The sequence below is a fragment of the Podarcis raffonei genome, chromosome 8 (assembly GCF_027172205.1).
Source record: "Podarcis raffonei isolate rPodRaf1 chromosome 8, rPodRaf1.pri, whole genome shotgun sequence".
NCBI classification, from domain to species: domain Eukaryota; kingdom Metazoa; phylum Chordata; class Lepidosauria; order Squamata; family Lacertidae; genus Podarcis; species Podarcis raffonei.
In genome coordinates, this window is record NC_070609.1 from 20,134,168 (window position 1) to 20,158,330 (window position 24,163).

The window sequence follows — 24,163 nt, forward strand, 5'->3', positions numbered from 1 at the left end:
CGCTCCTTCTTTTGCCTTTGGCCCTGCCCACCCTGGCATGTGGCCCCCGGGAAGAGTGCCTAGAAAGGAATGTGGCCTTCTACCCCTGGCCTACATTCTGAGGTCATGCGGCCATGGACTCAAGGAAACATGGCAGCACAGCTCCTGGCTCCGCATCAGAGGCTAGGCTGCATTGTCTTGAGTGGAATAGTGGAGCTCCTTGGACTCCAGCTCTCATATGTCTCAGCCAGCATGCCAATGTTCAGAAACAATAGAAGGTACATTCTAAAACACCTGGAGGGTGTCAGGTCCTCGATGCTTTACCTGAGATTCCTGCATAGCAGGAGGTTTGGACTAGACGGTCCCTTTCAGCTCTACAATTTTATGATTCTAAATTGGGATAGGCTGTTCTGAAAAAGAGGAGGGAATACCACTTTTTGTTATTTTTCAGGAACAGAGCAAGATGGAGATTCTGATTCCATTGCAGTCTTTTGGACGCACCTGTGACACTTCTAGGCTACTGCATCAGAAAGCAAATGTAGAGGGCCTCTGGCCTCACTGGCCATTCACACAGTGCATTGCAAATGTGCTTGCTCAGTGACCAAAAGCAGCTTGTGTGGGCATGTCCCGATGACACCATGGGCTCTTGCACATTGCCAGCGGCCTTGGGAAGAGGTGAGATGTCACAGCAACTGCAATGCGGAACAGGCTCAGCCTCTTCTGGGTGCTGCCTGTGATCCCAGGAACACCCACTTTTCACAGAACTGGACACAGCAAGCATCACTGCTCTTGGTATCCATGGAAAACCAGGACCTCCAGCAACCAGTGGCAGGAACAGTCTGCCACACTATGGTTTAGTGACGGGAGGAAAGAGAAGGAAGAGAGGGGAATTTAACAAGATCCAAAAGCTTCACCCTGTGACTCCTCCATTTCCCCCCAAATTATGGCCCTCTTGCACCCTTCAAGAAATAATATGTATGTCACACAAAGGGCAAGAGGACTGGATGGGTTCCCTCTGCCTCCCCTGTAATTTGATCACAATGGCCACATGAGCTCAGTATGAGAAAGGAAATAAAGGCAAATGAAGACTCAAGAACGAAGAAGGACTTGGCTGTGTTTCCTCAGCAGAGATTCCCTTTGCTAAGACGCTTGGTTTGCTTATACGTATTTGCAAAGTAGGATAATCGCTCCTCCCTAGGAATGAGTGGCTAAAGATGGTAAGATCCTGTTTCACAGCCAAGGAGCTGGACTAGTGCTTTGTTCGGATGAAAAGGGTGGCCTGGGAATACCTGCTGTCAACAGCTGTGCGTTTAGCCAAATTATCATCCTCCTCAGCATCTAATTTTTTCTCGGCACGGCCTATGTTATTGGACAGTGTTAACTAACATAGAGCAACCATATCAGATACAGCCTGTCATCCTGTCTGCCTGACTATCTTGTTGCACCTGCCCTAATTTGCCAAACAGTAAGAATCTCCAAAGTTTTAGCACTTACTGGGGTTCAATTTCATTATGAATGAAATTGACACTGGAGGCTTATAGCATTTTATAATACTTGGGTTGTACCCACTAAGGATAGTCCTTCTCAGACTATTGAAATTACTGAGCATGCCTAAATTAGGCTAATTCATTTCAGTGGGTCTACACTGATAAAAACTTACCCAATGTGTTTGTTTATAAAAATACAGGTTTGAGCATAGGAGGTGCATTGCTATTCTCTTTTTCTAGAGAAACAGCATTGCACTTACTTATATATGCCAACCCCACAACTCATAGCTATATTATATAAATAGATATAGGTAGATAGGCTGATACCAGGAATGCGGGTGACAACGCCGATATCTTGCTGAAACACATCACCTACGGTGCTGGGGCTGTGTTTGCAGGGATGCTGCGCCTTCCACATTCTGCCTGCAGGCAGGTCTCTGTGATTCAGATGACTCCAATGGGCGAAGCTGGGTTGAGAGAATTAGAACCAAGGTACTTGCCACCCTGTTATTAGAGCATCTCCAAGCAAGGCCTTTGTGCAGCTTCCATTGCAACACTTTCCTGGCAGCTACCGGCTTATAATACTACGCCCACGCGGCCTCTACAAACCCTTCTTCTTTCTTTCTTTTTTTTACACTTGTGGGAGTCGGGGTGTCATCAGGATAGGGTTTGGGGAAAACAAGCCCAGGTTCCCAGTGAACAATAGGAGGAACCCCCAGTGCAGCACAGCTGGCTCGAAACATTTGGAAGCAATGGCCAGTAACATATGAAGAAGGGGGGCTTCCCCTAAGATCCTTAAGTCCAGCGTTTGAAATTATTGAGCCACACCAATGTATGGGAAGGATGAGTTCAGCACAATGACCCCTCGATGCCCTTGTGGGCGTAGCATGATTCACAAGAGCAAATGGTTGCAACATGGTGAGGGGGTCCATTTTCGACACACACCCTGCTCACCGGGACGTTCCATGAGTGACTCAGAACCACAAAAATGCTTGCGCTGGAACTGGATTGGCTGCCCTTATCAAATGCAAATGAATGAAGAGATAGCTTGCCACCTCCGCAACGCTCTTAAATGTCCCACTTGAACAGAGCATGATTAACATGCCAGGAAATTCATGCAGCTTCCATCACGGGCACTGACAACATCCTTTTCTTTAGACTGCCAAAATGGAACTCAGTGAGAGCAAAGAGAAAATCAGTGACTGCGGCTCCAAGTCCATTTCAGAGTGCTGTAAGGGGGGAACACCCATGGTCAAAATGTCTTTGGGACAACCTAATATGAGGCATGCAAATCATAGAATCGTAACATTGTAGAGTTGGAAGGGACCACAAGGATCATCTTGTCCAACCCCCTGCAATACAGGAATCTTTTGCCCAATGTGGGGCTTGAACCCACAACCATGAGATTCAGAATCTAATGCAGATGTAACAGAAGTCCCATTTAATAAAATAAAATAATAATAACCTCAGGAAGCTGTGGAAGATCAGTGAAGACGGATCTTTAATTGGCCCAACTTCAAACACTTTCCTTTTTCCCCTTGTCAGATTGCAAGTTCCTATTTGCCAAGGAAAATACTAGAGGTGTGCCTTGGTCTGAGTACAAGGGAAATGGGGATGATTTTGGTGACTGTAGCACTAACAGGATGTCTTTAGTTAGATCAGGGACTTCCTAAATTCCTGTGACTCTGTGGACTTGAGTACCCCCACTAAGAAATGCTGCATTTTGCCATTTAAAATAAAATGACAACTGTCTTTTTAAAAAGCAGAACCAGGCTGACTGAGTTTGTGGGGGGAGAGAACGGAAGGAATATTTTGTTTGGACAGATAGGCCTAGCTTTTAATCTCAGTGAATTATTTTCTCAGAGTACTCCACAGCGATTTGGGAGAGGGATGTTGCTGTAAATAAGAGTCCTCCCGCCCCCCCCCCCGATCATTTTTCTTCTGCCTGGAAAAGCGGGGCAGCGAACTATTGCCATCCTTTCCAATCACTTTCTTAAAAATCAGTACAAGCAATTTGTTTTCTTTCCACTTCTCTTCTTCTTCTTCTTCTTTTTTGCCTGCAAATTTTATCTGCTTCTGCAAAAATAAAAACGTTACGCTGTTTTTAGGTTCCCCATTATAGTCAATGGGGAGAATTTCAGAGATCTGATTTGGACCTGCATAACAAATCAGAATCCAATCAGAAAGATGCATGGCAGATACAAATCAGAACAGGCTGCTTCTCAACACCACAGAATCAGATTCAAGGCAAATGTTGTGGCTGGTGCACACCTCTAGTAAATACACACCTGAAAGCCCACAACTGTACTTAAAAGAAGCTTAAGTTTTTAACTGGAAAATAGCCAGCAAGAAAAGGGCGAGTGGTAGCTGCCTTCCCTGCCACTTTGCTCAAAATCATTGCCACTGGAGGCTGCTTTTAATTTTTTAAAACAACAACAACAACAAGCAACCCATTGGGTTTTTGTTACATTTATTTGAATCACAATTGTATTTATTTATTTATTTATTTATTTATTTATTTATTTATTTATTTTAAATGCCCTAGCTTTCCCCAGGAATTTTGGGGACTGTAGTCATGTCTAACCCAAAAACATCTAGCTCCAAATCACAGCTCCCAGTGCTACCTGGATTAATTCATGACAACTAACACCATTTGCAATCTGAATTAAATCTGATGTGGCCTCAGATTCACATAGGTTGCCAGGAGAATAAATTATGCAGGGTACACAATAGCAAGCAGGTATATATAATCGAGCCCAGCTAAACTGGCACTTGTTTTGAAGCTCCTTTCCTCTCACTGACGTCAAGCGGGATGAATTTGCTGAAATCCAAGTACTTTAGTTTCAAGTAGGGTGTGGATCACCCTGTCATTCTAACAACATGGGGTGGAGGAGTTATGGTGGTTGCTTGAGAATTGTGAGGGGTTGAATCGGTTAATTTGCACTCTGGCTAAGTGATGAATGGGGAAAGAGTTTAGGTAAGAGGGCAGGAGTGTCTCATAATTTAAATTCTTCAATTAATTTCCTGGCTTTGTGAAATCCAGATTTCGCTGTACTCAGCATTGTGGACGTGCATTACAAACTCTCTTTCAGTTTGACTAAATTTCCTCTGAAAGATAAATATACCGTATTTTTCGCACCATAGGACGCACTTTTTCCCCTCCAAAAATGAAGGGGAAATGTGTGTGCATCCTATGGTGCGAATGCAGGCTTTCGCTGAAGCCTGGAGAGTGAAAGGGTTCGGTGCGCACCGACCCCTCACGCTCTCCAGGCTTCGCACACCTCTCCGCAAGCTCAGCGCGTCCAGGCTTCGCGGACCTCTCCGCAAGCAGCGGGAGCGCTCCCGCTGCTTGTGGAGACTTGCCTGCATGCTGAAGCCTGCGCACGCTGAGCTCAGCGCGTCCAGGCTTCGCGGACCTCTCAGCAAGCAGTGGGAGCGCTCCCACGGCTTGCAGAGAGCTGCCTGTTTGGGGGCTGGGGTCGGGGGAAGCTCGAGCTTCCCCCGCCCCAGCCCCGCGCCTGGGGGGGAAATAATTTTTTCCCCTTTATTTCCCCCCAAAAAAACTGGGTGCGCCCTATGGTCCGGTGCGCCCTATGGTGCGAAAAATACGGTAGTTACAGATCTTAAAACTAGGCTTGCTGTACATCAGGAAAATTCCTGGCACTTCCTGGTTTCCGGGTGTAAAAGTGGTGTGGGGGGGGGGTTGGATTTTGCCGAAGTGGCAAAATATCAGGGAGAAACCTGGAGGTATGCAAAAAGCAGCAGAAACAGCTCCAAAAGTTTAAAATCTCTAGTTTGCCCCCAAAAGCTCAGCAATTTAGGTTTGTTCCTAAAAAGCTCAACAACTTTGCTGGTGTCAGGAATATTACTTTTTGAAATATGGCAACCCTATTAACTCCACACCCCCACCCAAAAACAGATTCCTTTGTAGTGCAGGCGTGTGTAAAGTTCCTTGTCATGAAGCAAAAATCTGGAAATCTTACATTTAAAAAATACACTTCCCTGCCACCATTTAGTGTATCACCCCACATGTATCTTCAGATAGAGCTTTCAGATCTGTGTATTTATTTATCCTCAGCATAAAATCCAAACTGTGTACCAACCATAAAGTCACATGTGCAGGGCCAGATTTCGGTTTGATGAGGCCCTAAGCTGCTGAAGGTAATGGGGCCCTTTATAGGTCTGGGTGTCCTTTTTCAACAACAAATTGTCACTGTTTTTTGTGTTGAATATATGCTATATGGTAATTTATGGTAATGTATGGACCTAATAGGTATTTTGTCAAAGTAATTGTTGAGAAGTCCATGCAGAATGCAAAGTTCATGCAGAATGTAGGCACCCTATATATAGAAATGAGCAAACCAGTGATATTTTAGGGAGCAGGCTAGCAGGCGAGGCCCATTACTTACATCATCAGAGCTTACACAACACAAAACACTGTTGCTGTATGTAGGTTTTATTTCATTTGTTTTTATCTTATATTTTGGAAATGTACATCCAGGTTTTTTTCCCCTTTAAATTTGTTTTTGGGCCCCACAAGAGAGTATGGCACAAGGAGAAGGGGACGACAGAGGACGAGATGGCTGGACAGTGTTCTCGAAGCTACCAGCATGAGTTTGACCAAACTGCGGGAGGCAGTGGAAGACAGGAGTGCCTGGCGTGCTCTGGTCCGTGGGGTCACGAAGAGTCGGACACAACTAAACAACAACAACAAGAGAGTGTGGCCCTAAGCTATAGCTTGTTTAGCTTATATGTAAATCCGGCACTGTACATGTGGTAGATATGCTTCAGTATCGATAGGAACAGCCAGTGTGGTGGGGCAATGCTGCAGAGCTGCTCTCCCAACAGCTGTGTCACTGTTGTTTACCTGGACAGTTTGGAGGCAGGGCAAGGTGACATCGACCTCAAGGCTGCACAGATGCAGCAGTGCAGCCAGTCCAGCACTGCTGCCAGTCCACCTATGCAATTCCATCCTCAGTGCCACGCCACCACCTACTTTCCAGGTAAGTGACAGCGAGGCTGCTGTAGGGAGGGCAAGCCCTGTGGCAACACCCTATTGCAAATACTGGCTTGATGTCTGCTCAGCTCCCACATGAAAAAGTCCGGCCTAACATTCTGAGCTACACTGGGTGGTTGACTTCAGCTGCTGTTTTTATTTCCCACAATGCCCCTTGTGTAGCATCGCTCCTTGTGGGAAAGAGGGGCACTGTGGGAAATTAAAATGGCAGCTAGACTCTGCCAGCCAGTGCTGCTTCTCACACCGCTGAGAGTACTACTGATTTTTGCCTGATCATTGCTCGTCTTGAGCTGCTTCCTCAACTCTCAAGATCCTGATGTCTGTTTATGCTGTTTATTGCAAAAGGGTTGATTTAATCTAATCTAACCAACAGTCTTTAATAGCATGATCCACAATGCAAGCATGCAATTAAATCCAAGTAATTGCGGGGGTTTTTTGTATAAGGATTATTCCTATATTAAAATATAGTTTATTGGCCTTTGTTAGTATGATTAGATTAGCTTTTTGTGGTTGCTGCATTTTTTTGGTTGTTTCAGCTGAAGTGTAATAGCACATCCAGCCGATTCAGAAATTTGCTCTTTTGCACAATCCTGGAGAGAAGGAGAACATTCCCATCCTTGCCATACATTTAAAGCAAGTTTAAAGCACATGGCTTTCCCCAAAGAATTATGGGAAGTGTAGTTTGGTAAGGTGCTGGGAATGGTATCTCTGCGAGTGGCAAACTACAGCTCCCATTATTCCTTGGGGAAAGCAGTGTTGTTTAAATGTATAGCGTGAATGTGATTATAGTGGGTTCTTCACCATTATGTGAGACATCCTTTGCAACTTGTCTTGATTCTTTTCACACAGCAGTTTGGATGCTAATTCAGCCATACAGATTTCCCCTCTTTAAGTAGCACATCTAAGGCCCCCTGCCACGACTTAAGCAGCATATCTACGTTTATATTTTTCCTTTACTGTATTAAAGAATAGCCTCATGAACAGTTGTCATAAAAACAGCTGCAAAAGAACTCTGGAGACTGGGAGGGGGGCGAAGCATGTTGGTGATTGTCACATGCACTAGTCAATCAATGCTACCCATAATAGGCTTTTCCCTATTCCAGTTGATATCCTTTGAAACACATTTGCTTTGAATTGTTTTCACAGTGGAGACTTTGAAGCCCTGCGGAGGTACTGCTTTGCTACAATAGTGCTACTTCACAATAAAAGGAAATGGGTAATTAAGCCTTCTGCAGAGCACAGGAACTCATTAATCAAACAACAACAACAACAACAACATGCTGTCCATCTGACAGGGTTGCCCCAGCCATTCAAACATTAAAAGCTTCCCTATCAAACATTAAAAGCTTCCCTATCAAACATTAAAAGCTTCCCTATACAGGGCTGCCTTCAGAGGTTGTCTAAAAATCAAACAGTTGTTTATTTCCTTGACATTTGAGGGGAGGGCATTCCACAGGGTGTGCAATTCATGAAGTACAATTCCACAGGGTGTGCAATTCATGAAGGCACTCTTCATCAGTAATTCACAGACACATTGAGGCAATTGGAGATGGAGGAAGCTTCTAATGAAAGGCACAGGAGCCCTAAAATGCCTCAGTAGTTCTAGGCGTGTCCACACTGAATAAGCAGGCACTGCAATTGCAAAGTGGAAATCAGGCCTGAAAAAAGTCACGAGGATGGCCAGGTTACAAAGTGAATGATCCCTGCTGCTGCACTTCAAAAACTTTTTTGACTAATTATATTCAAGATGATATGTAAGGAAAAGACATCTATTATAGTACATTTAAAAGAATCAAGCGTCATGCTGTAGTACATCTTGCAGCATAATATTAGAACATAGAATCATAGAATTGTAGAGTTGGAAGGGACCCTCAACATCATCTAGTCCAACCCCCGGCAATGCAGGAATCTCAGCTAAAGCATCCCTGACAGATGGCCATCCAACCTCTGTTTAAAAACCTCCAAGGAAGGCGAATCCAACACCTCTCATGGGAGTCTGTTCCACTGCTGAACAGCTCTTACTGTCAGAAAGTTTTTCCAAATCTTTAGTCAGAATCTCCTTTCTTGCAACGTGAAGCCATTGGTTCGAGTCCTACTCTCCAGAGCAGGAAAAAACAAGCATTCTTCCTCCTCCATGTGACAGCCCTTCAGACATTTGAAGATGGCTATCATATCTCCTCTCAGTCTCCTCTTTTCCAGGCTAAACATACACAGTTCCTTCAACAATTCCCAGTAAGGCTTAGTTCCCAGACCCTTGATCATCATCCTCCGCACACTTTCCAGCTTATCAACATCCTTCTTAAATTGGGGTGCCCAGAACTGGACACAGTATTCCAAGCGTGGTCTGACTAAGGCAGAAGAGAGTGGGACTATTATTTCCCTTGATCTGGACACTATACTTCTGTTGATGCAGCCTAGAATAGCATTAGCTTTTTTTTGCTGCTGCATCACACTGTTGACTCATGTGATGCTTGTGGTCCACCAAGACCCCTAGATCCTTTTCACATGAACTGCTAGTAAGCCAGGTGTCCCCCATCCTTTTTTTGTGCATCTGGTTCTTCCTGCCTAAGTGCAGAATCTTACATTTGTCCCTATTGACATTCATTTTGTTAGCTTGCGCCCAGTTCTCCAATCTGTTAAGATCATTTTGAATTCTGATTCTCTCTTCTGAGGCATTAGCAACCCCTCCCAGTTGGGTGTCATCTGCAAATTTCATGAGAATCCCCTCAATTCCTTCATCCAAGTCATTTATAAAGATATTGAACAACAATGGACCCAGGACAGAACCCTGCGGCACCCCACTTGTCACTTTTTTCTTCATGATATACATGGTACTTCCCCCTCCCCTTTTGTCTCCCACTCCAACCTGCCAAATGCATTATCTATCAGTTTTGGTTTCTCTCGGTTTCTTTTTTTTTTGAAATCATAAGTACAGTTCTCCAAACTGGTCAGTGAACTCTGTAAAAAAACCTTCTCAAGAAAATTCGACAGCATTATTTAGTGTATTCCTCCTACTGTACACATGTTTTTTTACAAGCAATTCCGCCTAATATATTTTCCACGTTATTGTTACTGATATACGCATTGTTAAATTTACCCTAGTATATGCATTTTCGTAACACTTTTCTTGGCTGGAGAAGTGCATTGCAAAATTTGGGAAAACGTGAATTTCAAAGGATGACTGTGCTTTGGTTTGCATGTTGCTCCAGGAAGTACAAATTAAGCAGATTCACCTTTGAATGTGAACTGAACTGAATTTCTCCCCCATCCCTAGATGAAAGACAGTGACTGGCCCAAAATTTCTCTCTCTCTCTCTCTCTCTCTCTCTCTCTCTCTCTCTCTCTCTCTATATATATATATATATATATATATATATATATATATAACACAGGTGTGGAAGTGTGGAGAACTGAATTTAAGATTAGAAGAATGAGAAACCGAGAGAAATCAAAATGGGCAGACTTGCCCATCCCCAGTTGAGGATAATTTTATTATGCTAGCACAGGGATGTAGAATCTGCAGGAGATAAATCTTTCAAACAAATAAATACATTAGCCATGGCATGCAGAAATGCGTGTGCAATCTGAGAAGGCAAACTAGATTTACAGACAGGGAGAGGAAAATAATACTGCCTTACCTTGCTGGATTTTTGTCAGATGTACTGAGATAAATTCCCACAGCCCACATAACACTTTGTGCGTCATCTATAGGACCCCAGAGCAGATGGGCTGCATACTATGTGCTGCATGGTTCATCCAGGGGAAAGATCGTCATTCTCATGCAGATGTTATACGCCACCTAACAACTGAAAACACCCAGATCCCGGCTCTTCTTTCTACTTTCCCCACTAAAATATGTATTTATCTTTTTATCCGTTTCATAAAATTTATACACTGCTTGATTGCAAAATAACCTCAAAGCGGTTTACAAAAAAGGTTTTTTTAAAAAATACCAATAAGAAAAAATAATAGCAGTTATTCGAGACTTTAGGAAAGTTTAAAAACCAACAGACTGAAAAACAGATTAAAACTCGCATCAGCTTCCTAAACACCTTTCTACAGCGTCAGCAGGAAACATTCGTGTGACTGTCAAGGCAAGCTAGCCGCCATCGTTTCCTGCTGTGCTCTGGTTGCTTATCGAATTCACACAACCACGAGATGTTACAACGGTCATCATGTTAGATGCCTTCAGATGCCTAGATTGTTTTTTTAAAAAACCTCCCCATAATAACGAAGGCGGTGGCTTCTGTGATGGTCACCTTAGCTCTTCTGCATCACCAGGACCAGGAGGAGAAGAAAGTGTTTGGCAGGGCAGGATAGCATCACAGAGGGAGATGTGGGCAACTATATATACCGCGCAAAGGGTGGAACAAATTGTGAACTGGAGGCAGACCTTTTTGGAGATCTTTCTCTCCGGGTGGCCTGATTCCAAGCAGCGCTAGAAAAGGAGCCTGACAACGGTTGCAGGTGCTTTGGAGATCCCAGTACACAAAACAGAAGGAGCAGGATTGCTCTGATAGTTACACATGGTAAGAAGCCCAAGGGAGTTGCCCTCCTTGTCTAAACATGTGTGATGGATAAACACAGGGCGATTGATCAAGGGAAGATGGGCAGATAAGGCACATTTGACTCATAGCCCAGGCAGCAGCGGCAGCAACCGCAGACGCATCTTCTTACTGCCGAATCTCTGCGGCTGCAAGTGCTTCTTTCCTCCCAGGACCTGCAGGTGACTATGCCTTTGTGTGAGTGAGGTGAGGAGTTGGGGGAAAACCCAAAGGCAGCAAGGCGAACGGTTGAGGGGCCCGTCCAGGCCAGTGCTTTCTTGTGGGTGTATTTTGCAACATGTTCTTGACACACCGTAGCATAGCTGTCAACTTTTCCCTTTTTTGCGAGGAATCCTATTTAGAATAAGAGGGTTTCCCTTAAAAAAAGGGAAAAGTTGACAGCTATGAACCATAGTGCATTAGTGGTGGGTTTATTCTGCTTTTATTCTTTATTCTGAGATGCTTCTCCAATGCCACCATATCATTATTGCTATCTGGAGGGGGCATAGTGCAACAAAAGTGGGTTCAGGGACATTTTCTTTCTTGGATTCCGTCCCCTGTTCTACAAAAAGAAAAACTCTGCAGTTTAGAGAGAATAATACTGTTTGAGAAATTCAAGCATTCAAAACATTTGCTGTAATTTCACACTGAGAAATGAATTATCGCTTGGAATAATCCCAAACAACACACACACACACACACACACACACACACACACAGACACTGTAAGATGGCAACTTGTGCGCATTTAACTTTACACACATGGTGAAAAAGGCAGGGAGATTGGAAGGGTGCAGGGTTCTAGGAAAAATGACTTTGAACCCAATGGGCTTTGACCGTAAGCGATTTTGGCTTTAGGTGCAATGCCTGGAATGTAACGCCTGCGTAAGGTGCAGTCTTACTGTATATAAAATCTTGCCTTTCGCTTAAAAGAGGATAGAGCAGTCAGGAAAGGCCAACCTGATAGTTAGAGATAATGCAGGACTTTCAAATGCATATTTCTGCTGCTTGTATAATCGAGGCTGCTGCATCGATGGAAGTGCATCTCTGACAAATAAAACAAAATCAGCATTTTTTATGGATTTCTGCCAAAAGATTTGACATATCCCTTTACTGCAATTTCAAGTGATATATTTGGAATAGAGCTGTGACAAAAACGTCCCCCAATTTTTTTCCCAACCATTTGTCAGGGCGGGAGACGAAACTCTTCTGAAAAGTTGTGGTGGGTGAGGGGGGAGAGAGGTATCTGAAATATTGAGGAGGAGGTTGTTTCTTACTATACTTAATCTTAGGATATTTCCCCCTTGTTGTTTTTTTAACTTTCAGATTTATAGTTAGGTGTAGGCAGGTTAGCATGGCATGGCCAGAACGCCTTGGAGGGCCTAATTAATCCCACAAGCCGTAGATTTCCTCATGTGAACCTGCTTGGATTTTGAGATATTCAGGGGAGTCTCTTCTCTCAGCCCTGACGCCCTCTCAGGTATGACTGGAAGGGACACGGGAAGTGGCTTCCTTGGTAGCTGCACCCAAACTTGGGAATTCCCACCCTAGATAAGTCAGACTGTCTCCCTCCTTGTTGTCCTTCCACTGGCAGGTGAAGACCTTATTTCAACAGGCTTTTGAGAATGGACTGCTTTTCATGAAACAACTGGTTCTGTGCTGTCTTTATTGTAAATATCTGCATGTTTTAAATAGATATGCTTCATTCTTTTTAAAAATATATATATTGTTCCCCTACCCCCATATTTTTAGCTGTTTTTCTTTTATTCGTAAACTGCCTCAAGTACCGGTCAGAGAAAAAGGCAGGGTATAAATAGATATAATTTAAAGAAATAGCCTTTGCCACTCAAAGCTGAAGAAAGTTCTCTTTGCAGCCACTTTCCAGAGGCACTTCATGGGATATCTGGGGAGTTTTAGCATGTTGCATCGCTTTGTGTCGCTCCCAAGGCATTTTGGGGTTTGTGGTCAGTGGAAAGCGGTGCCAGGCTCTCCCAACAGCTTCCTGTCCACTGCAGAAGTGACAAATCACCTCCCAAAATGTTTCATGGGGAAATGCTCCCCCCCTCCATTTTTCACAGGGAGGGGCAAAATGTCTTTTTGAAAAGAGAAGGGATCTCATCTCAGCTTTGCTTTGGAATTGAATCCTCTTTTCTGCTTCCAGCATTTTGATATTTATAAGACTGACCTCAACCCACCCACGATCCCGACCCCTTGCTCAGAGCTTTCCCTGTTTGTAGTTAATGTCTTCTTCCTTTCCTTTCTTTGTGGGCCTTTCTGGAAATCGTGTTTGACTCATCAGCTGTCACTCAACGGGTCCCACTAGCGCTTCCATGGTGTGGGGCTCTTAGGCTGGTATTCAAAGCTAGTCCTACTCAGAGCAGACCTGCTGGTGTTAATGAACATGCTAACTTAGGCTCATTCATTTCCCTTGGGTCTACTCTTGAGTAGCGCTGCAATGACTACAGTCCTTAGATGTCCTGCCCTGTAATCTTTAATTCAGCTGCTGAGAAAGAGTGATTAAAAAAAGTGTTTTCAGGGTTTGCAAGCGTTCCCTCCCAACGTTTCTTTCTTTCTTTCTTTTTGAGGTGGCCAGGGGGTCTCATTGTTCAGAGGGCAAACACGGAGCCAGATGTGGTTTGGCTCAATAGTCGGTGGCTCCTCCTGCTGCTGCTGCCACCGCTGGCTGGGGGCAGCTTCTTCCATCTTTTCCTTGCACATCAGGAAGAGTGGGAGGATGGAGATAGCCAGTCACTGGGGCCTCACTGCCACCACGTTCAGTTCCACACACCCTAGCTTTGCACCTCAGGACATCGTGTGATGTCATGCACGTGACATCAGGACATCATGTCAGGCCCCCACAATGTTTTTGAGACGCTGACGCCTCTGCATCCTACATTTCTTCCGTTATGAAACCCAGCGAAGCATAGATGTGTTTCCCAGGAGGTTGCCCATCAAGGCACTGTTCAGACCCAGACCCAACTAGCTTTTCTGCAAGGTTGTGGCTTCATGTATGGGGTGCGGGTCTTTCCTGGTTTTTACCCTCCAAATGCTGTGCATTGCTTCTTGTTTTTAGCAGTGGAACACGTCTCTCCCAGTCGGAAAGAAACTTTGACACACTTCTGGCAGAAGGCTAGTCCTACTCCTTTGCATTAAGTTTGGATGGGGATGCAGGGCCACAACACCCCATTGACGGCAGTAGTGCTACTTCAGTAGCAGCAATGGGGAAAGCTATTAGGGTGGTCTTTAAAGGCCCCCTGCCTCTGTCCCTTCTTTCTCTCCAAATTCAGATGTGTGAATTGATGCTCACACTTTGTAATTAGTGCCTTGCTCTGGAGCACAGTGATGATAAGATAACTGGATTGAAGCCAAAGAATTCAGATATAATGCAAGCAATTCAATTTAGCTGGGTTGTAGATCAGAATGTGTTTACCTGGTAGTGTTGACGTTCTTTTGTATTTAAGCCAAGACAGCTGCAAAGTCATGGGGGCCCAGAAGTTGCTAGAATCATTCAGCTCGCCATTCGGAAGCATGGCAAAATCACCTTAACCTCAGTCTCTGCTGGAGGAGCCAGCTCAGACTGGCATAGTAAGAACGATGCCAGGACCAAGGGTCGCAGTCAAGAGTTTCCTTCCTCCTGATTCCAGGGGCTGAGCATCAGCAGGCTGGTTGTGTGGGCGGGTGCAGAACCCACATAACTGGATCCTTCTGCTTCTAGACAATGTCAAGGAAGGTGGGGCCAGCTTGGATTTAAGGGTGATGAATTCGGCGACAATAAACTGCTTTCGATCCAACAGCACCGCCAACAACAAGACAGACACATGCAGGTGGCATCTACTCCCTGCAGGGCCATGAGGCTTCTGGCGATGGTGGTTCTTCTGCTGACTCTTACAGGTAGGGAAGTATCACCTGGGCATACGGCTGAAAGTATGGCTTGAAGATCAGGGGTGAGTGCATGTCCTTCCTTCATATTTCCAAAAGTGGTCCTGAGGAGATAGGAAAATGGCATGCTTTCTGCAGCAAAGCACCGCCACTGGTGCCCCTCTGTAGAGTACCCTCCTTTGTCCTTCTTACCTGGCATGCATTATCGTTTGCTTGTTTTTTTAGGCACCAGGCAAAGAAGACGTTTTTGTTCTCCCAAGTTCTCTCCCACATCACTTTTAGTGCTTTTACAACCTTCTAAAGGCTGCTGGACTCCAACTCCCATCAGCCCCAGCCTAGTCAATGACTGGGAATGATGGGAGTTGTAGTTCATCAACATCTGGAGGGTGGCCAGTTCATCATCCCTATTTTATACCTTTGCACTTAATTATTCCCGTCATTTGCTTCAAATTTGTTCTTAATTGCTGTGCTTGCATTGGCTTTAGCTGTTTAGAGTTTTTAAAAAATAATTGTTTTTTTGGAGGGTGTTATCATGTAGACTTTGCATTGTATTTTGTCATCAACCCAAATGATGATGATTAATAACCCAGCCATTCTGGGCAGCTCCCAGCAGAATAGTAAAAATATGATAAAACATTAAAAACCTCCCTATACAGGGCTGCTTTCAGATGTCTTCTAAATGTTATGTAATTACTCATCTCCTTAACATCAGATGAGAGGGCATTTCACAGGGCGGGTGCCACAACCAAGAAGGCCCTCTGCCTGGTTCCCTGTAACTTTGCTTCTCGCAGTGAGGGAACCACCAGAAAGCCCTCAGAGAAAGGCCTCAGTATCTGGGCTGAGCAAACTCGGGGCTCATCCAGACTTCATTTTCTGCCGCATTTCCAGGCACAGGTTCGAGCTTTAAAGCTCCTTCTCTGAGCACTTTTTTCTTTTGCCCCAGTGTTTCCCCCGTGAAAATCCGCTGTTTACAACTGAATCAGACCAAATTGCTGTTAGTTCCAATTCAGCTTTAAGGAGCAGGTTTTCCCAGGGAAAACAGTGTTGCAAAAAATAAAAGTGGTTGGACTTTGAGCTTTAAGGTGCATATCTGTGCTTAGCAAACATGAGGCAAAAGGGGCGTGTGGATGAGCCTTTATGGTTATGAAGGCGGTGTTCCATAAATGTAATAGATAAATAGATTCTGAAGCACTGCCATAGGATTTCTTTACATTCATCTGGGTCGGGGATCAGGGACTTCAAACCTGGTGACTCAGTGTGGTCTATCCAAGCCCTGGGACTTTCTACAGGTCATGTCCCTCTCGCTAACCCTGCTCCTGGAGGGCTTTTGGCTGCCCTGGTTGTGTCCTTGCTTGCCTGGATGAAGAGAAGCATGCGTAGAGGGAAGTGCAGAAACAGCTGACTTTTGCAAGGCTGGAAAAATTGCCCTCTACACAAAACACAGAGTCGCATCTGTAACTCCACCCACTTTCACCTTTGGCCCCAACCACCAGCAGCATAATGGCATACATGGAAGGCTGCCCATGGGGGAATGCAGACCTCAGGCTGAAAGAGGTTCCTCTCTCTTTTAACAAAGCTGGGCTGGTGGCTGGGATCCTTGCCGCTTAGCCAATGTGACATCGCTAGGTATGGTGGAAGCTATCTCTCACCTTAGCTGGTTTTCCTCTGCAGTTGCTGCGCAGGATGAGTCGCGGATCATCGGGGGCCAAGACTGCACCCTAGGCGAACAGCGCTACCAGGTTGTCCTCTCCAATAGCAAGAGAAATGGGCCAGATATTCTGTGCGGAGGCGTTCTGATAGACAAGTACTGGGTTCTTACCGCTGCTCACTGTAACCAACAGGGGTAAGGAAACTCAAGATTGCTGATCCTGGGAGAAGGGCAAGGTGGGAAGGGCTTTGGGGTTATTAGCATCTCTGGAGCGGTTTTAATGTTGCATTGTAGCCATTGTTGCAGAAATGGAAGGTGTATCTTGCAGGGGAGCTTTCTGTTCACTTCCTTCCCCCCACAACCCTCTTAATTGCCCCTCCTACTGCGGTACCATACAACTCAGCCCGCAATGTTCTCCTGTTCTTCCTATTAAATAGGTATCAGACTGTGACCTGAGATGTCTAGGAAGTTTGCAGGTAGACAATCCTGTAAATACACAAAATCTAACCCACCCACCCCCAAAAAAATAATTTTCCAAGGGGATCTTGGATGACCTTTTCCCACTATCGGTTTCCTATACAGACACAAACACAGCAGGTATTGCTCCAGAAGCCATCTTGTGGTTGTAAAATGGAACGGTGGGACTTTCAGGGCTTTAATCTCAGACGAGTGAGTGGGAAGGAAAATGGTTTTTAGGTGCGTGTGACACTCCAGTGGTCTCAGATCTTGGCTGCATTTGGATGGTCATGCCTTAGGAACCCTTCAATGAAATGTGAAAATATCCAATCAAACCATGGTTTCCTGTGTTGCCCAAACCGAGAAACTATGCAACAAGCTGGGATATTAAACCACAGTTTAATATCCTGGCTTAAACAAAAGCTCTTAAGTATAGTATTCTGCTTTGAATTAAAAGGAAATCATGTTTAATTGGTGGCTTCTGGGTGCTATGAAGAGGAGAGAGAGGGAGCCGCATTGTTTTGCTTCTTTTTTTTTACACCTCAGCCTATTAAAATTAGATTAAATGTGGCTGCTGTTATCCTATATGCCTGGAATTAAGTTCTATTGAAGTAAATAGACCTTCTTTCTAGTGCAATGGGTGAGATGACAAGACCACCCCCGTCCCCCAACCAGGTACAAGATTGAAGGTTTGATAGGGGATCCACTGTTCCATCCAGACTAACCCTCTAAATCGCCTAAACTCATAACAATGTATAAAAAGATTTATAGGCCGCTTAATGGCAAAACTCTCTAAGAAAAGTGTAAGAAAACAACAACAAAGTATACACACAATAAAACAAGTAAAAACAAAGATGACTATGAGAAACATAGATGACTAAATTATATGCCTGAGTAGGCTTGTTAAAATACAAAAGGTGTTGGCTACAATGTAGCCAGGGTGTGCATGCGCACACACACACATATATATACATATACATATACATATACATATATATATATATATATATATATATATATATATATATATATATTCCATTCTGTTATTTAATGTGGATAGTAGCTTCCTGTAGCTATTAATTGTTCATACTGTTAGGTTGTTGTTGGTAAAATAGAAAGGAGAATTCCCTGGATGCCTAGATCCAGGTTTGGGGCAAGTAATCTTTGATGAGAGGGCCCCAGCAGAGATTTGAAATAACAAAACATGCGGCAAAACAAAGCATGGAAATATAGGCTATTAAGACTTTTAAAATATCCCCTTCTATGTTTCTTCTAAAGCTCCCAATTTCCCTTAGCATAGAAAGAAATCACACATTTGGTAAGTTTAAAATTGTTTACTTACAAACTCTTCAAATGTCAAATTCATGAGTTTGTCTACACAGCAGCAAGAAAAGACAGGCAGCAAACCTTAGGCTAGTTTCAAAGTGGTAAATGTTTCTAAGTTATTTGTATAGAAACACAAACATGGCTTACTAAGGCTGTGTGGTCTAAGCTTGCAACATCCAGCTTAGACATCCTTACTGGTAGGTTCACATGGTGGAAAGTGGGAGAACAAAGAGTTTGGTAATCTGTGCTCCCAAGGTGACGGAGAGCGACCTAGCTAAGCCTGTCAGGACAACTTACTCTATGGTCTTAACCCCTTCATGTATTAAGCATGTTGGTTATATGAGGCTGATTTATCCCACACACGTGACGTTTTCCTCCCAATCACTATCTTCTCATACCTTCCGCTCCCTCAATCCAGATTTTCTCATAACAGGGATGCTTTGAAAAGGGAAAGGTATAAGGAGATCTGGGCAGAGGGAGGGGGAAGTGTGGGGAGGCAGTGATTTGGAGGAAAACATCATGTGGACAATGGAGAATTAATAGAGGCACAGGAAGCTTGCTTATACACTTCAAACAGTATGGATGAGACTACATACAAAGAACAGCTGTACATGGCATAATCTTTGATTTATTGGGATCAGCTGACAGTCGTAGAATATGTCATCCTCTATACTAATCTGTCATAAACAAGAGCAGAAATGTGAGAGCGAGAGCATTCACGTCAGAGCGAGGAGGGTCTGTCAATTAACCAGGAAGATGATGCCATCATTCCTGCTCTGAAAAAAAATGCCCTTCCTCTTCACCACATTCCTACCCTGCTGCACCTTGGTCAAAAAGGATGATGAAGCATTTGGAAGACAAGTCTTGCAGGAAACGGTTTACAGAAGACCTCACCATGTTTACCTTGGAGAGGGAAGAGGATTATAGTTTCCTAAGACACTACCATAAAGGGAGGGTGACTGTTTTAGCCTTTTAGCTGGTTACCCACAAGGAGACAAGAAGTCTTGGCGCCATACCTTCCTCTCCTATTGCCTCACTGGAGGGCCTTCCATGAGTCAGTGTTATTTAGTGCTCAGATACTTCATGTGTATGTAGTCATCAGGTACTCTGGACAGAACAGTAATCAGAGCAGTAATCTTGCAGATCATCTTGTAAACTGAGCAATTTTTTTAAAAAAGTTCCTTACTCATGGAAATGACTCAAAGCAACTTATAAACACACTTCTCATGAGCCTGCCCCAACAGCAACAGCGGTCCAAGGAAGAAGGATCCAGAAGCTTTCTCACTTAACAAACATCCTTAAAAAGCACTTGTCTTCCTGTCCCCATGGAAAATGTATCCTTATAGTTTCACTTTTTAAAAAAAAAAGTGATTCTCATTAGGTTTTTCAGGAATGAAGTCTGAAGTTCCCCTTTATTCATTATTATTATTATTATTGATTTGTTAAATTTACATCCTGCTTTTCCTCCAAGGAGCTTTATTTTATCCTCACAACAATTCAGTGAGGTTGTTTGGCGGAGAGACACTTCGCTTCATGGCTGATTTGGGATTTGAAACCTGTAAATGCCACACCAGGCTTGTGTTACCTATAGATAAATCTATCTGTTTCTCTATCCCATGGGAGAGGAGGGGAAGAAGGTGTGGTGGTGAAACACTGGTACTGAACACATTACTTTGTGGGAACACTGTATTGCAAAATCTGGAGGAAAATGAATTTTGAAGGATGACTGTTTTGGTTCGTTGCGTTGTTTCAAGAACTACAAATCAAGTAATTTGCCTTTAAATGTGAACTAAACCAAACATGCCCACATTTCATTAGATGCCAGGAGTAGACACCCACCCTTCTTCCCATTCTGAGCAGAGGAGAAGAGCAAAGAGTTTCTCTCTGTGAGCAAGAGGCCACCATTTTGTGTTATGCTACACACCCGCACGGCAGCCATTTTGTAATTGACACAAGATTATCTCCAAGATATCTTCCAGCTCTGATTCTGGGGTGTTATGGAAAGGTCAACTGATTATCCCATTATTGTGTTTGAAATGCTTCCTCTCTGAAGTTCAGTGCCCTGTGATTTAAATTTTCATGGAGAACTGTCCTACTCCTACAAGCGTCTACAAGCGGTGGCTTCTCTGGGAGACAGGATGGAGGTCTAGATGGGTCTTTGGAATGGTTTAGCAGGACTCTTCTTAGATTTATGTTCTTACGGCTTTTCTTTCTTTTCTTTTTCTTCTCCCCCTCTCCTTCCTGTTCTCATCCTATGCAGGGTCATCCACACAAGGATGGGTGATCACAGCCTCAGGGCGAACGAGGGCTCGGAGCAGTGCATCACATCTGCACAGAAATTCCCACACCCCAACTACAATCCCACCACACATGACAGCGACATCATGTTGATACGACTGAGCAATCCCGCCTTCATCAATGAATATGTCAGGCCTATTCAGCTGGCTACCCAATGTGTTCAGCCGAACACTCGGTGCCAGGTGTCAGGCTGGGGGACCACGACAACCCCTCAATGTACAGTAGATAATTTTCAATACATACCAGGGGCATGGATGTGGTGGGTGTAGAGTTGATGGCCGCAGCCTGCTCATGCAATCTCCATCGCCACATTTTCCACCTGCACAAAGCATTATACCTCCCCACTATTTCTCATTCGTATTTTCTCTCTGTCTTTTGTGCAACTTTTAAATTTTCACCCTAATTGTCATGCCCTGCCCCAGATCTCCAAGTATTTCAACGTCTGTCGCCCAGTTTCGTTTTGTTTCTAAGAATAATCATCAGTTAATCACTGGGGTTCATTAAATGTGTGGAAATTTGCATGTGGGTAGAAAAACGAAAGTAAGCAGCATACTTTATAAATTATGCATGAAGCTGAAGAGGTATTCTCCTAATACGGGGATTCCCTCTTGAGAGCATTCCATCCTACGATTGTCTCTTAAGATGCATTCCCTCCAAGATGCATTCCATCTAGAGAGAAAAAGTATTCTTTTCCAGGAGTCCTCCTTAAAAGAGGAGGCATCCCATTCTGTGATTCCCTCTTAAGCTGAAGAGGCATTCTTAACCTATGTGAAAGTAAAGTGTGGTGCCTCTTTTAAGATGGTGGTTGTCATCTGCAGGTTTTTTAATTAATATGTGTAGTTTTTAAAAATGAAAAATATGCTGGGTGGTTTTTTGTTTTTTTTAGTAAATTAAACTTTTTCTTCATCGAGTAAACTAATGGATCAATTAGCCACAGCACTAATTATTTCCCTTTCATATCTTCTGCTATAGCCATTCTCTCATATTTCAGAGTGCTTCCAGTCACGAAGGGGTTATTTCAGTGCTGTTAAAGAGTCCAGATTCAAATTTACCCAATGCAAAAAACAAAACAAAAAATCCTTCTTGGTGTGAGGCTCTGATTTGCTTTGCTTCCCAATTTCAGTTATAGTTTTTGAGGGTCATCAAAGTCTCCAACTCGCCATCTTGGTACCAAGTACCCTCTGGCTCTTGACGTTATCAGTCATCTGCCCTAGGTCTGCAGAAGAAAAAAGAGAACCAATATCCTGACTGATCTTCAGAAGAGAATGCCAGCATTCCCTTTTAGGGAAATTGCATATATATATATATATATATATATATATATATATATATATATGGAACAAATTAGCATGCCCTGTGTAGTCCTGCAAAATGGGTTGTGTTCAATGTTAGTCCTCTACTCAGAGTAGACCCACTGAAATTAATGGCTATGATGAACTTCGGTTCATTAATTTTGATGGGTCCAGTCTAAGTAGAAATTGGTTGGATGCAGTCCAATGTGTTTATTTACCTGTATACAGGTAGGTGGAGCTTCAACATTAAACTACCAGCTACACCAAACGTCCAAAGTTTCACGATGACTAACAATCAAAACCAACAGTTATTTATATTTTTGAAAGTTGCTTGTTCACTATGCCTCTTGAAATATTATAACCACATTGAGCATGGTGGCTCCTGAGATCAAGCAGGTTTTTGCCTGTGTTCGGATACAGTTGGATGCCATCTTGAAACAAGGCTGAATCTTTGAAAACTGCATTGATTTTAACCCCTGATTTCAAAACTGCTCTGATCATTTGGTTTCTTACCATTCCCGAGTAATGCCATATAGGAAGTCGATAGTGAAATATAAAACGATCCACGGGTCAACTTAGGCTGGGGCTCGTGATAAAAGTGGTGGCTTTTTCTCCAGTGTCGCCAGCACCTCCATAAAACCATCGGTGTTCTTTGTTTGCAGCACAGTTTCCTGACATCCTGCAGTGTGCCCAGGTCTACACAATTTCAAATGAAGAGTGCAACCAGGCATACCCCAATGGTATCACAGAAAACATGTTGTGTGCTGGTGTGAGCGGAGGCGGCGTAGACTCTTGCCAGGTGAGAGGCTTTCCCCTATTGGGCAAACCCCCCCCACAAAATAATAAAGATGTTTGCCAGAACACCAGTTCAAAGCAGTTTCAGGTGGTCCATACCTGGGCACTTCAAAATGGCGCACAACGTCATCTTCCACCCCTGGTGCCCACCAAGGCCCCTGTTATTTTGGGGAGGAGAAGCCGAGGGAGTTTTGGCTTTCCTTGTTGTTGTTGTCCTTTTCTCATTGCTTTATCTTTTGATTCAGGAGTTTGGGATATAAATAGTCTAAATAAGTATGTGAATAATTCTGCTCGGCAGGGCGACTCCGGTGGGCCCCTGGTGTGCAACAGGAAACTCGAAGGCATCGTCTCGTGGGGGATGCAGATCTGCGCACAGTCTGGCAAGCCCGGGGTCTACACAAAAATCTGCCGATTCACCGACTGGATTCAGAGCGTCATACGGAACAACTCAGTCAACCGTGCTGCAGACACTTGTTAGTGCCATGGGGAGATGCTACCGCCCTGGGACCTTGATCTCAAAATAAAGATAAGAAAGCCGAGATTTATTGCCATATTCTACCAGCCATTGGGAGGGGTCGCTATTGTGCTGTGGCATTGCCTTTCCTTGGATTCCCTAGCGCTTTGTGTGCCTCAAGGTTATTTACGTACAAAAAGGACCCACAAGAAAATGTTGCCATGTGTGGAGTGCTCCCTCTTCAGGATTCTAGCCACTTCATCCCATTCCCTCTTCGCCCCAGTTGTGTTGCCCTCAACAGGCAGTTGTCATTCCACATTTATGGAGCATGCTCAGTCCTCAATGAGCTTGGGGTGGCAATAGGGTTTATCTATTCTAATACGACTAAGCTACCTTTCTGGACCAAGTTTGCACAAGGCAGAGAACAACATACAAGCATAAAATGACAATGCCGTTATAATAAAACTTTGCCATGAAAATCACACAAAACCTCAAGGATACAATAAAATACAACTCAACCACACAAAACAAGGGTTGCCAACCTTTCAGGGGCCTAGGGGCCCATTTGGAATTTTGAGGAAGTGCCACGAGTATCAGTCACAAAATGGCTGCTGAGGGGGTGTGGGGTAATAATAATAATAATAATTTTATTATATATACCCCATTCATCTGGTTGGGTTTCCCCAGCCACTCTGGGCGGCTTACAACACATAAAAAATTGTAAAACATTAGGCTAAACACAGAACAAAACTTCATACATTTAAAACTTCCCGATACAGGGTTGCCTTCGGATGTCTTCTAAAAGTCAGATAGTTGTTTATTTCCTTGACAGCTGGTGGGAGAGCGTTCCACAGGGTGGGCACCACTACCGAGTAGGCCCTCTGTAACCTCACTTGTCGCAGTGAGGGAACCGCCAGAAGGCCCTCGGAGCTGGACCTCAGTGTCTGAGCTGAACGACGGGGATGGAGATGCTCCTTCAGGTATACTGG

The 24,163-nt window shown here is 44.0% G+C and overlaps 1 protein-coding gene across 1 annotated transcript; it reads left to right on the forward strand.

The window, feature by feature from the left end:
• The first annotated feature begins 11,130 nt into the window (after positions 1-11,130).
• LOC128418589 (trypsin-like) lies at positions 11,131-23,259 on the forward strand. Its single transcript, XM_053398401.1, has 6 exons — positions 11,131-11,208; positions 14,821-14,917; positions 16,577-16,748; positions 20,596-20,849; positions 22,588-22,724; positions 23,019-23,259. Exons 2-6 carry the CDS (start codon positions 14,845-14,847, stop codon positions 23,196-23,198), a joined length of 816 nt encoding a protein of 271 aa, XP_053254376.1. The 5' UTR covers positions 11,131-11,208; positions 14,821-14,844; the 3' UTR covers positions 23,199-23,259.
• The last annotated feature ends 904 nt before the right edge of the window (positions 23,260-24,163 follow it).